Source organism: Macaca nemestrina, chromosome 19 (assembly GCF_043159975.1).
Source record: "Macaca nemestrina isolate mMacNem1 chromosome 19, mMacNem.hap1, whole genome shotgun sequence".
Taxonomy (NCBI): Eukaryota; Metazoa; Chordata; class Mammalia; order Primates; family Cercopithecidae; genus Macaca; species Macaca nemestrina.
Window position 1 is genome coordinate 41,058,617 of NC_092143.1, and position 14,293 is coordinate 41,072,909.

General features: G+C 48.5%; 1 protein-coding gene across 10 annotated transcripts in view; it reads right to left on the reverse strand.

Moving 5' to 3' along the window:
• Positions 1-14,293, reverse strand: part of LOC105489409 (mitogen-activated protein kinase 4) — a 179,016-nt gene that overhangs the window by 61,978 nt on the left and 102,745 nt on the right. For 5 of the 10 annotated variants that reach the window (XM_011754220.3, XM_071085323.1, XM_011754222.2 and 2 more), the window contains exon 2: positions 5,684-7,092. The exons of 1 other annotated variant lie outside the window; for it this stretch is intronic. In XM_011754220.3, the coding sequence (XP_011752522.1) occupies positions 5,684-6,229 (546 nt within the window). In that variant the 5' untranslated portion in view covers positions 6,230-7,092. Of the gene's footprint in view, positions 1-5,683; positions 7,274-8,014; positions 8,094-10,801; positions 10,975-14,293 lie in introns of all 10 variants that reach the window. 4 more of the 10 variants (XM_071085321.1, XM_011754218.3, XM_011754216.2 and 1 more) reach the window with 3 other exon arrangements.

Here is a 14,293-nt window from a genome sequence, read left to right on the forward strand (position 1 = left end):
GTGCTGGGATGACAGGCGTGAACTACCACACCGGCCTGCTAGTTAATTTTTAAGGCATCCTAATGAGATATGGAGGCAAAGCATAGAAGCATCCTGATCATGAATGAAGAAAGAAGACAGAGGGCTATGAAGTAGAAAGGCTCAAAGGCAGGCCAGCCCTGCAGGAAACAGACTTGCTTGAATGATCCATCAAAACACAAGAGCCTTTGCCCAAATTCTTATGGGCCCCTTCCTCTTCCTTTCTTTCTTGGGTATTTTCTGCTTACTGCCTCTTTGAAAGGCAGATATATGAAATACAAGCGCCATGTGGCTTATGAAAGAATAGGCAATGAGTGATTTTAGGTCAGTCTGTCAGAGGCAAATAAAACTTGTTATGATTATCCCTTAGAGAGACAGAATGAGGAATTGATATGCTATAAATTCTGCCGGGGCTTAGAATTAAAGTAACTTGTTTTATATCATACCCACCTAATTTTAGAAGTACTGCTGCAAGAACGATAGACCCAGTAATGGGGCCTCTATATGTGCCTTTGACAGTCAGAGGTGTGAGCCATAGAGGGCTAGTTTTACTGTAAATGCCATGACGCACACTAGTCATAGAAGGTTACTGGATCAGGAGTTTGACCGTTCTTGAATATTGTAGTGGAGATGAGCAGGTTTAGTGAGCACAGGGTAAAATAAGTGCTACAAGCAAGGGTAGTGGGTGGTGCCCCCGGCAGCCCCAGCAAGGACTCTATGATAGGAGGAGAGGTGGCCCTTCCTGGAGCGACACACTCATTGTGATTCAGGCTGTCATCGCACTCCTCAGGACCTCCGCACACTCCTGAGGTGGTTCCTGACCTTTCTTAGGCCTTACAAAGTGCTCAGTGAAGTCTTAATGACATTTTTTTTTCTCTTTTGAGATCGTCTACTTCCTAATAGGATAAATTCAGAGGAAAGCACGCTCCAATCCTTCAACTGCCTCTTCTCAACACAAACAACGAAGAACTCATTAACGGGCCTGAAGAGGAGGCGGTAGAAAGGGCTTGTCACAGGACCACGGGCTGAGAAGCCACCCTCAGGTGGGATCGCACCACTCGCCCCAAGGCCACTGGGTCAGGAGTGGGGTCCGTATCCCAGTGAAGGGGAAACTGATGTCTGATGTCTGCCTGGCATTGCCATGGCATCTCTTTGGGCAAAGTTTGGTTAGTGATTTAGCCCTGCGTACATCTGAGCGCGCTTTGACAGCCACGCTTTTTCATTTGACTCTAACAGGAATCCCATGAAATAAGCAGAATGGCCTGACTCTCCCAATTTGGCAGAAAAGACAATAGGGAAGTTAAGCTCTGAGAAAACAGTGGACATGGAGTGAAAACCCAGGCTCAGCCACTCATTGTGTGACCTTGAGTGAGGCTCCTTCCCTTCCAGTTTTGTCATCTGTGAAAGGCTAGGGATGGACAACATGGGTGTGAGGTCTTTTTACACATCTATTCTAGTGACAAACTACATGAGCAAAAGGACTTGCCCAAGGTCATGCAGTTGGCGAGGTGAGCGAGAATAACACAGAGGACAGTGTTTTCCAGACTGCCCCTGTTGAAAGGGAACACCCTCCATTGCCACCCACACCGTCTCCCCAAGTGTGGGCTGCAGGGGCCTCTACATGCCCTTTAGACCTTGCAAAGACCAAGACCCCCGGGGGTGGTGCAGTAGCGGGGCACACCCAGCATCTGTCCTGACTGCAACTTGAAACCCCGACGTGGCCAGTTGCTCATTAGAGAAGAGGCTGTTTTCTTTGGTATCTCTTTCACTAAATGAACCTAATGGACACGGGCCCGGTGTCAGGCCCTGCACCAGATGAGGGGATGTGGAAGCAAATGAGACATACTGTCCACCCATGAGAAAGGTGGGAGGCATGTGGACCAGGCTGCTGTGTACTGCTGGGTGGGTGAATAAGAATTCATCCATGTGCCAGGAGGGTGGTGCTTCCCCACTCCCCTGGGACAGATGCGCCTGTACTCAGGACCCTTCTGGACTATGCCCTGTGTATCTTTTCACCTGGCTGTTTATTTGTATCCTTGAAAATATCCTTCATAATAAATGTAAGTAAGTGTTACATGGACCTAACCCTAACCCTTACAGTAAATGCAAATAGGTGTTTCCCTGAGTTCTGTGAGCTCCTCTAGCAAATTAATTAAACCCAAAGAGGGGACCATGGGAACCCCAACTTGAAGCCAGTCCATCAGACATTCCGGAGGAGTGGACTTATTAATATGACCGGTGGGAAGGAGGGGGCAGTCTTGTGTCCCTCAACCTGTGGGATCTGACACTATCTCCAGGTAAATAGTGTCAGAATTGAATTGGGGGTCATCCAGCTGATGTCCACTGAAGAACTGATTGCTAGCTTGCTGGTGGGGAGAAATCCCCACATATTTTGAGGTCACGGAAGTCTTCTGGGTATATTGTTGTGGTGTGAGAGCAGAGGAAAAATGTTCTGAGAGTTTTTCCAAACAAGGCTCCCGCTGGATCACTAACCCTATCACTGGCCCTGGGCTCTCTCAGCCAGGGAAAGGGGGCATTTTTTTGTGACCCACACAAAGGCACTCGCTGTAGCCCAGGTGAGCATGGTCTTCTTCAAAGGGAGTGGAGATTCATAAAACTTTAGAAGGGATTAGGTTTTGAGAAGTTTGTGTGTAGACAGCATCCGCCAAACACATTGGAGAGAGCAGATGCATGCAGAAGATGTACACGTCTGACCACAACCAACCTACTGTCTGGAAGAAGTATGTGCTCTTTTTCTGAGAGTCAACCCTTCCAACCACACAGAATCAAGGAACCCAATAGCTCCCTTTCTGCAATGTGCTAGTAGATGACTATTCTTCCATCTGTTCAACACAGTCAACAAAATCGATTGAGGGCCCTGTCTTAGGCACAGTGATCAGAATCCATGGAGGGGGACCATGAAGAAGGAGAGACAGCTTTCAAGAGGCCAGGGGACTCTCGGCTTGGGAGAGTACAAAGAGACAGACTCAAATACCCCTAGGACAGAGCAGAGAGTGATCAGTGTTAGAAGATACCCGTGATGGCCTGGGGAAAGTGCCACGGGAATTCAGAGGAAGGAATGATTAATTCCAACCCAGAATCCGGAAAGATTTCATGAAGGAGACTGCGCTCACAGAGACCCTCCATCCACCAGGAGAGGAAGAAGCCCCAGTCCCTGTGTCCTTTGGCCACATCAGCTGTGTAAGCTTGAGAAAGCCGTTTTTCTCTGTTTTAAAATGAACCATTTGCCCTAAGTGCTTCACAGCATTATGGGGATTAAATGAGAACTGATTTAAATGCACATTGGATAAATAAAAGCACCAAATATAAGCCTTTCATCATCACTGGGGGAAGAGAGGGCAGAAAGCTAAAAGCAGAAAGTGTATAAGGGAGGAGGTGGGGTGGGGGTGGGTGGTGTCTGCCAAACACGGGGGTGCAGGGATGATGTGAATGCCTACTGGGCTCATAACTGCCTCCAGTGATTTCTTTAACCTCCCACAGCGAATTTTATTAAAGAGAACCCGATAAGAGCAAGCCAGAACATCGAAATTCCTCTGCATTGGGAAAATGGAAGTCTCAACCAGGGAAGTGGCTTCCAGTCCCAAGTGACAGGATAACACTGAGCCCAGCCCTCAGGGTCTCTGGGGGAGCGTGTGAGCCTCAGTCTCTCCAGCTCCCAGCACTGAGCTTGGGTTTGATGTTGGCTCACCAAACACCCATTAAATGAATGGATGCAGTCCTGACTGCTTTCCAAGGAATTTTACATTCATGGACCATTTTGATTCTTAACCATAAGCCAGAGGAGCAGATAGGGCACAATTATTAACCCTGTCAAAGAGGGGAAACTGAGGCTCCCAGGGGTAAGTGTCCAAGTTAGCACTGTTAGAAGGAACCTGGACCCCTGACTCCTCCTAAAGGGTCTTTTGCTCACACCATGTCACCCCCAAAGAATTATATGATAGCCAGTTTATGCCACTATAAACCATCTTCCTGGACCTTCCTAAAGGCCTACTACATGCTGTCTTAAGCTCTTTCCTTGTCGAAACTCACTTAATCAGGTCCTTTCATCACATGATGCTCAAATGTACTGGTTTATTTCAATTCACAAGGTAGTTTTTGTGCATCCCACATATAAGAGTCTTGTGGATTTTCTAGATCTTTTACCAAGTAAGAACAGATTTGGATTAAAACCTTTGGTTTGGTGGTTTGGAGTCATTGCTCCTTAGAAGAAAGAGAAGGAAGAAGCAGTTCAGGGTATCAGAAAGAGATACAAGGGCACTGTTTTTCCCTGCCTCCCGTGGCCCCACCTCATGGACATTCCGTCCTACAGAGTTGGCTGTCAGTTTTGACAGATGGCTTGGCTGCAGGAGCGGGGCAGAGGACAGGCTCATGGTTAAGGTCGCTAAGTAATTTGTGGCACCAAGGAGCCAGAGCCAGCTAGGCTGATTTGGGGTCTGAAATCTGGGCTGGAGTCCAAGTTCTAGCCAGGGAGAGTAGGATGGGGAGCCCTGCTCCCTGCGCCTTGTGACACCTTCCACTGCAGCTGTAGCAGGCAGATCAGTGCCCTTCTATGTGGGGTTCTAAGGGAGGGCAGAGGAATGGGGCTCAGGGAGACAGTCAAAGCACCTTCAAGGTCAAAGCCACCCTCCCCTTTCATGACCCACCCCAGCCCCTTGGATGATAATAGACTACTGTACACCTACTCCCAAGGAGATGTTTTATTCTAATAACATTTTTTGTAGCATCAAGGTTTGGGCAGGAGGCTGGAAGCCACACCCAGCCCCCAGCTCTGTTGCAGAGTACATGGCAACATGCTCATGCTGAGGGGCTCCGAGGCACCCCTAAAGTGGCAGGAACCTGGGACAGGGGAAGGAAGGGAATGTCAGAGGACTCCCAGCTTCTGAAGAGAGGAGTGGATCAGGTAAGAGGAGGTCTGGGCCTTTGAGAACAACTTAGTGTGACATTTATCTCCAGCAGAGTGGCCAGGTCAGCTCTGATCCCTGCAGTTGGTAGAGTATTTAGCACCCACCACGGGGGATCTCAATAGTATAGTCTGCCACCCGTGGCTTTCGCATCACACTGAGAGGCAAGAGTATCATGGGACCTGGGAGAACTGAGTCATTAGCTGGATAAGGTACAGTGAAGGATTAGCTCATCAGATCAATCATTTGTGCCTGCTGTCCGCTGACTGAGAGAAATGGACACTGAGTGGGTCAGCTTGGATGGGATGAGGGAGGTGAGACCAACCAGAGCATGAGGCTCACAGGGTGGGAAGCCTCAGGGGGTGTCCTCAGCACACAGGAAGGACATGGGATGGCTAAGTGGACAGCAGGGATAAGAGGATGCTAGAGGCAAATTCACCAACCACATAGTTTTCAAGCCATAGAATTTAGAGCTGGAAGAAATTTTAGAGATCTAGTCCAGCTTCTGCTGGCACAGCTTAGAGTGATCAAAGCCACACGGCAGAGCCAAGACCAAGAACCAGATCTCTCTCCACACCTCCAACAACTTTTCAGGCTAATGATCTTCCTAGCACCGTCCAGCCTCCCGTAATTGCTAACTCTAGTCCTCTGACTACCGTGGAGCTAGGAACAGCTTGGGAGTGCTGTAAGTATTCTTGGGGATTCTGTGGACCACCGGTATCCACCATTCCAGCCAGACATACCTTGTGGGAGTAATGCTGATCAACAATCCTTGCCAACCCGAAATCCCCAATCTTGAGCACGAGGTCCTCTGTGCTGATGAAGATGTTGGCGGGCTTCAGGTCCCTGTGCAGCACGTTGGCGGAGTGGATGTACTTGAGCCCGCGGAGCAGCTGGTACATGAACAGCTTGGCATGCTCTTCCGCCAGTGTGCCCTGCTCCAGCAGGCGTGCCAGGTCAGTCTCCATGTACTCCTGGACGATGTAGGCCACGCTGAACTTGAGCAGCTCACCCTGCAGGTCAGTGCCCTTGGGCCCGAGCACCTCGTACACTTTGACGATGTTGTCGTGGTCCAGACGCCGAATGATCTTGATCTCTCGGAGTGCATGCTTCATGCTGCGGGCATCACTCAGGGCAATCTTCTTCACGGCGACTTTCCGGCAGGCCCGGCTGTCCATGGCCGACAGCACCAAACCATTGACACCGAAGCCCAGGGGTTGGAAGTCAACAAAGCGCCCACCGAGGTCATACCCGTAGACACTGGCGATGCAGTCACCCTTCTCAGCCATTGTGGGCTCAGTGATCTGGAGCTGCCCAGGTAACACAGGGGCAGTCAGGAAAGGTCAAGTCTCGGCTAGTGGTCTCCCTCGCACACTTCATTCTGTCAAGTCCCACGGCTGAGGGATGCGTTTTCTCCTGGTGAGGTCACTGCCACCAGCTCTCCGGAGACAAGAATGGCATATGGCCATGCTCGCTGAGCTGCACTAGTTGGGGACTCAGACTGTTGCCTTAACCTGCATTGAGAGGGCTGTCCACTAATTCCTGTGTTTCCTGAACACTCCTTAAAGCTTAGAATGGCTCATATTTCTTTTTAAATCTGGCATCTTGGAAAGAAAACCGAGTATCATTATCTACGGAATGTCAAGTTTTCTACCATAGTGGACTGCAAAGTAAAAGATGCAGAAACTCTCCCCTTTGAACACTTTGTTACAGGCTGAAATGCAAGAGTTGTTTGCTGAGCTTAACTCCTTTACTTAAGACGCTCCAAAGCTCAGCTGTGTCACAGCCTCTCTCTGTGTTCCAAGCAGTATGCAGGGATCCCATCAATGAATTCTGGAGGCATCCAGGGGCTTCTTTCTACCTCTCCCGTTTCTACCAGCTCACCTTAGATTCCAAAACCTGAGCCGGTCTGGTGAGCACTGGTGAAAAAAGCTGGAGAAACCCAAGCACCTTTCATGAGCTCTACACCAAGTTACGCCCGAGGTTCCAGATGCAGGGGAGCTCAGCTGCCAGGCCGGGATCCTCTGGAGCCTTTGGATATGGGCAGCATCCTCTTTCGCCAGCTCATCCACGCCACCTTGCCCAAGACTGTATTCCACTGCACCCAGAAAGGCTGCAGGAATGTGGCATCTTTCAGACCAAGTCTCCTTCCCTGTCAAAGAGATAACGTTGGGTAAATTTCCATACTCCGGCTTCCAACACCTTCCCACTTGCATCTTTTGTTAACCAGCCCAAGTGTTATTTGATCTGTCCAGCCAGCTGAAACACTGCTTGCTCAGGGGATTCCGGGCTTTGCACTGCCCAGCCACCCTCCTGCTGTGCGTAGCACTCCCCTGGAAGAGAGAGAAGATGGATTGATTTGATAAGACCATCAGATGTTGTGCCTCTTATGTCAGTGCCGGCTCCCCCAAGGTTAACATGTGCAAATTACGGGGGAGGAGTATCCCTTCTGACCTTTGCAAAATTAATTTGTTTTATGCTTTCCAAACACACACATCAGCACTAGCTAGGAAGGGTGAGAGTAGAAAGTAACGAGTTGCAGACAGAAAACAAAGGATCGATACTTTTGTTTTGCACTTGGGTTCCTTTTCTTCCTTGTTTTACAAATGTCTTTGAACATTTTAAGAGGCTTTCACGGGGACTGAGATTTAAGGACATTTGTATCTCTCGCTTTCCACGTAAGTTGAAGAAGCCCATGTACCAAATTACAAGGAAGTAATGTTGCCACCCATAATAAAAGGACTCTCTTTGCCCAGAAACCAGGGTGCAGAGTTCCTAGTGCTACATCAAGACTGGCATGGTGAGCTGTATTCTTTTTGACAATGGTGACCTCGCTCTTCAAAGCAATGGGTCAAATCTAAACTTCACTGTCCCTGCCCTCTGGTGGCTGTTGACTCAAATTACAGGTATAGGAGCTAAGTGGGGAGAAAAAACCCTGCAAAACTAGAAATGTAAATTCAGATCTCTGAAATAAGGTAATATCATAGCGTCTAAGAGACTGGCAGGTTTTCTAAGTTCATAAAGACCACAGACACACAAAGAAAGAACACTGTATCCAACACAAAGGCATGAACCTGGCAGACTGCTGCTTTATTCTCATCATATCACAGGGCCTCCTGTAGAGACGCTTTCCTATCTGAAGTCTGCACAATTCTGCAAAGATAAATGAAGCAAAAACAATAGTCAACTCAATGCTCTGAAATTAAGGGGGCAAATTAGGGGACACAGATGATCTGAAATAGTAAACAATCAGATCCCCTGTAAAGACTTCTAATGAAAGAAATTTGCCAAGGGTCTAGAACATAGTAATTGCTCAACAGATGTTACCTATTGTTGCTGTTTAGTTAAACATTCCCTTATATATGAATAAGATGTATTCAAGATTCTGATAATTTGTCAGATCTTTGATAATTCTATTCTGCATGTTTTTACTGGGTCCAGGAACAAAACAACCAGACTTACAGAATTTCAGATTGGGAAGCAATCTAAGCAAACAAGGCCCGTGGTCGTTATCTAGAGATGATACTGCCCTCCTCACCTTATTTGACTGGGAGTCACTACTGGTATTTAATGGGCAGGGCCAGATTTGCTAACCATTCTACTGAGCATCCCCACCTCCATGCCCAAATGCCCAGAGCACGTCCACTGACATCCACCCCTCCACCCCCAAATGCCAACAGCACTTCCACGGAGAAACATCAATTCTGATTCCAGTTCTCACTTTACAGGTGAGGACACCAAGGCTTGAAGAACACCAGCTTAGTGCTTTCAGTATAGATAGGGTCAATATCCATCTGATGAATGGGTAAATGAATACCATTCACTCTGTTTGAGGATGCCCAGCCACTAAGAGACAGTGCTGGGAGCACCCAGTGAACCAGATTCTATGGCCTGTGCTAGTGAAGTCCACCTGGATACCTAACTCAGGGGAATCAAAGAGCCTCCGCAGCTCCCCATTGTCTCACTCCTCGACTCCTGCTGCCCAAGTCACGTAATGGCAATTACATTGAAGCTTCTTTCTCCCCACAAGCCTGGTCTGGCTCCCAAGGGCACAGCAAAGAGGCAATCGCATATTATTATTTTTTTTTTAGGAAGAGACATGCTTAAGCCTTCTTCCCTTTCCAGCTCCTGCTGGGTTGTAAGCAGAGAGAGGAATGAGCACCTAAGCAGAGAGGGGATGACATCACAAGCAAGCTGAATGCAGGATTTGCTTGAGGTCAGCTGCAATGCAGATAATCTGCGAATAATTAAGAGGTGCTTTATTTATTTTTAAAACTCTTTCCCTCTCATGCATGGGAAGAGACACCCTGTGTGCATGTCTCCTTTTCAGTGGTCTTCCCAACATGCTGTCAGCTTTAGGGGGCAAGTACCATGTCAAGGTGGAAAGCCTCGATTCCAGCCACTCTACCTTTCTGGTGGGCCACTAAATAGACTCTTTCCTGCCTGGCTTCTTTGCTTGTACCTTCCCAGTTCCTGAAATATTCTCCTGCTTCCCCACCACCCCCATTTGTTGAAATCCTATCATTCAGGATCCAAAGTCTCATTTTTTTCCTAAAGCATCCATCCCGGTTCTCAATGACATATCTCCCTTTTCTAAACTCCTGTGGCACTCATGTGTATGCTGTGTTTGGCATTTACCATATATTAGCCTGGGTTGTTATTTAACTTTTTGTACATGTCCATCTCCCAACTAGACTGTAAGCTTCACAAGTAGCTTACAGGGCACAAAGTAGGGCATAGAAAATATCCGTGGACTAGAAGGAGCTGAGTGCCATTCATTATGTCTACAAAGTGGTGATGCCTACATTTCCTAGGGGTCACTGTCCCTTGTGATACTTGCCACGGAAATTGTTCAAAGGGCGCATCTCACAACAAGCCCTAACCACTCAGACCAACTAATATTTCCGAACTTCAAACCTCTTAGTAACATCTTCTGCTTAGATGCTGCCTCTCTAGAGTTTCAGTGCTCTAATCAGGCAACCTCTTGTCTGACCATTTCTCCGTTCCCATTTGAGTTTATTATTATGCCTCTCTTCTCAAGCCTCTTGATTTTCTGTTTCTTTCCCCAAGTCCTCTGTAATTTGCATTGTAAACCCTTTGCCTTTCTCACTAGGTGGGCTGATTATGAGGCATCCATCACCTAAGAAGTCTCAGGTTAGTGGTCCATTTCTTGCATGATATGCTGAGAGGTGTGGGCCCATCAGCCATGGGGAGGAGCAGACTGGCATCTGGATGTGTCCACCTGGGCAGGGGAGTGGTTGTGGCAGCTCTTGGTGTGGTGCAGCTTCTCAGGGCCAGTTCAAAGGTGGTGGTTCAGAACTGCTCCGAACCACAGGTGTGATTTCAAACCCAGGGAGGTGGCATTCACTGTCTGGGATGGAAAGGCCACTCGTTCAGTCGTGCTTGAATGACACCCAGCAAGAGGAAAGCATGGAACTCCCGCAAGGGCAGCCAAGGTCCCCATGATTCCATGGCTGGGCATTGTAATAAAACACAGGAATAGAAATTTCTACCCTCAGGACTCTGAACAATGGAGTTTCAGCTCTCACTGCTTTCTCACCGACTCTCAGGCAACAGCTTATTTGAGGGTAATTAATTATTCTCTCACTCATCCAGCCTTTTAATGTGTGGAGGCAAACCAGAGACGAGATGGCGTGTGCCAACTGTCCCTTTCTGGGATTCCTGGGGCTCTGGTTTACACATTGGCTTTGGAAAGTCTAAATTTAGACTCACCTCCCTGTCTGCTCAGATCCTCCCAAACCTCATGCTGTCGACTTTCCACAGGAACTATCTCCCCAGCTAGGTGCTGACATTTCACAGACGCTGCTTTCTTCCCCTCTCCTGAACACTCTGAAACGTACAGGAAGCCCTTCTCCCATGGAGCCGCTGTTTCCAGCCGAGCAGGCTATGCACTGCGTGCTTCTAGGTGGCACCTTCACATGGCAATCAGTCTGACTCCAAGGCTCGTGATCCTAATGAGTCACTGTGGTCTATGTGAATGGAGTCCTCTAGACCAAGGATGGGCAAACTTTTTCTGTAAGGAGCCAGAGAAGAAATATTTTCATGTTTGTAGGACATACAGCCTCTGTTGAAACCACTCAACACAACTTAATTCTGCCTTTATAGCAAAAAAGCAGCCACAGACAATACCTGAACAAAGGTACATGGCTGCATTTCAATAAAACTTTATTTACAAAACTAGGTGCTGGGCCAGAGTAGGCTTGTGGGCTGCAGTTCATGGACCTCTGCTCTAGACTCCACGGGAACATCCTCTAGCTCATTCACAAGCAGGCCCTGAAGTGTGCTGGGACCTGGCCCCTTTCTGGCTCCTCCTGCACTGCACTGTCTCCTTCCTCTTGGACTCAGTCTTCCTTTTGCCCCTCATGGTGACACGATCCCAGGCCTGGCTGGCCTCCTGGGGAGCTACCCTAGGAGGTGAGGCTTGGTTCAGCTCATCTGCAAATTCTTTCCAAAAGCTACCTAATCTGGCCTAAAGGTCCCTTCTAGTTCTGCAATTCTGTGGTACGGCTGATGTGCCTCACTCCACAACCCCACTTGCATTTTAACAAGCCTTCCAGAGAGATGGCAAAGAGGACATGATGAAGATGGTGGAACTGCATGTCCTGAGGGTTTACCAGAGGCCAGTGGCTTCACCTGATTATTTCAGTTGGGTCTCACAACATCCCTGTGAGGTTGATATCATTTTCCATGGAGCTCCAAGAGGGAAGTAATTTTCCCAGTCACCCTCTGGCAGGTGAAGAATCTGGGATGTCAACTCAGGTTGGTCCGAGTCCAACGCTTACGCTCTAATCGCCATAACATGATCTCAGCCCCAGCGAGTGACTTACCACAAACCATCTAGGCTCAGTGTGAGTTTTCAGGCCCAGTGAGGGAAAAATGTGAGGTAGGCACACCTTGTGGTATGTCTCAGATTAAAGCAAGAGACAGCCACCTTTTCAGCCTGTGTTCAACCCAGTATGGAGGCCACAGTAACCCCATTCTATGGAAAGAGAAACCCAGAAATAGAATGCTGAAATAATATTAAAAGTGGAGTAAAAAACCCTTGATTTTAAACAACCACACCCCCACCTTCCATCATGTTCTTGACCTTTAACTGTGAACCACAGCCATGCTGGAGCCTGTGGCACAGGGACTGAGCATCCTTGGGATGAGCTGGCTGACTTGCAGGCATCCTGACTAGCACAGCCTGTAGCTGACACTGACTGTGGCCACCTACCCAGGAAACATTCCTGCTTCCTCCTCACGAACAAACCAGGTCTGGTTTGGCCATCAGGCAGCTGAGCCCACTCAGGAATGACTCCCAGTGGGTCTAAACCAGCGTTTCTCAGCCTCAGCACTGTCAACATTTTGAGCCAGGTGATCCTTAGCAGTGGGACTGTCCTGTGCATGGCTGCGTGCTCAGCAGCATCCCTGGCCTCAGCCTCCTGGATGCCAGTCACACCCCCAAGTTGTGACAACTGAAAGTGTCTCCAAACACTGACAACTGTCACCTATGGGGGAGGCACAAAATCGCCTCTGGTTGAAAATCACTTGTCTCAATCAGCAGTTTTCAACAGGGTTGGTGTTGGCATCCGAGCTGGGTGCCTCGGACTCAAGGTCAAGCTGTTGGCTAGGGCTGCAGTCATCTCAAGGCTCAAACAGGGAGGAAGATCTGCTTCCAAGCTCAGTCAGGTGATTACACAATGACTGGCCTCAGCTTCTGCAGTTCTCTCTGCTTTATGGGACTGTACCATACACTATTGCTGGAAGTTTAACAACTCTGATCCCAACCCACTAAATGCCAATAGCACTCCCTAGTCCCTGGGTCAGACTCACATTTCCCAGGGTCCCAGGAGGCAATGTCATCTCCCAAACCCATCTCTGTTGAGGACCATGAATCTAAACCAACTGTGGTAATACAATTCCCTCTGGGCAGTGATTGCTTTAGGGGTGGTCATATGATCCTGTTCTGGTCAACAAGCCTAAGAGAAAGTCTGCTGGGGAGTCCTAAGGGAAAAGGTTTCCTTCCCAAGCAAGAAGAAACCCTACTTCCTGTTTGTGGATGCGGGTGTAGAGGAAGTGGTGTTGGTGCTGCAGCAGCTGTCTTGAGGCCACATGGGGAGGTGGCAGAGGAGCGTGGGACCTTGCTGGCATCGCTGCTGAGCCATGCTTGCAACTACCCACCTCCAGCTTTCTTGCCAAGAGAGACTGTCAAGCCTTACTGCTGTTTAAGACATTTTTGCTTTGGACTTTTACATTTTTTTTTCACTTGACGCTGAGATGATCTAACTGAGAGTAACTTGCTCAGCACATGGTTGGCCTAAATGGAAAGTGAGGAGAGGTAGAACACATGGCTTCTGACCTCAAGAAGCTTATATTCATATCGGGGGAGTGGAACCACAACAGTAATTATGGAAACAACACAGGAACATTCAGGAGTCAACTGCGTGATCCCTACTGTAAGTGTAGCAGGAAACGGGGTGAGTCCCATCAGTCAGAGAGGCGCCTGGAGGATGTGGAAGGTAGCTACCCAGATGCCCCAGTGATCCTGGTTTTCAGGCCCTGTGTCATTCTCTTCCCTCAAGTGGGTGCTGGACTCACTGACTCATTTCTAAGGAACAGAATTTGGCAAAAGGAATGGGATGCCACTTCTGAGATCAGGCTATAACGAGCCTGTAGCTTCCATCTCAGGTAATCACTCTCTCCTGTTCGCTCTTGGGGAAGTTGCTGCTCCTTCTTGAGGCAGCCCTGTCGGGGGGTCCCTGTGAGCTCTCAGAAACGGACCTGCCAGCCACCGCGTGAGTGAGCTTGGAGGCAACCCTTCCCTGAGTTGAGCCCTGAGTGGACTACAGCCCCGCCAACAGCTTGATGGACATCTCAGGACACTTCGAGTCAGAGGCACCAACTAAACTGTGCCCAGATTCTTTACTCTCAGGAGCTGCATGGTAATAAATGTTGTCTTTAAGCCAATAAATGTTGGGACATTTGTTATACAGCGATAGCTAACTAATGGAGAGGAAGGACTTGGAGATCTGCAGTTCTTGACTTTCTAAAATAGAGAAGAGGCCTTGAAAAGTCCTTGTTGAGTCTGGAGTCTTGGGTCTCACCTGGCATGGATCTCATTAGATTCCAGAGTCAGAACTGTGGGGAGAAGGGAACCTTACCTCTCTGTTTTCACTGATGTAACCCAGGGTCCAGGGCAGTGTCTGGCATACAGAGAGGGATTCAATAAATAAATATCAGTGGACACAGGAATGGCTCCATGTTTGCAGTAAGATTCTGGTTATGACAAAGTACAACCCACATGGAAAGATAAATTTAAAAAGCATCCCTGAGGCCCAGAAAAGAAAGCT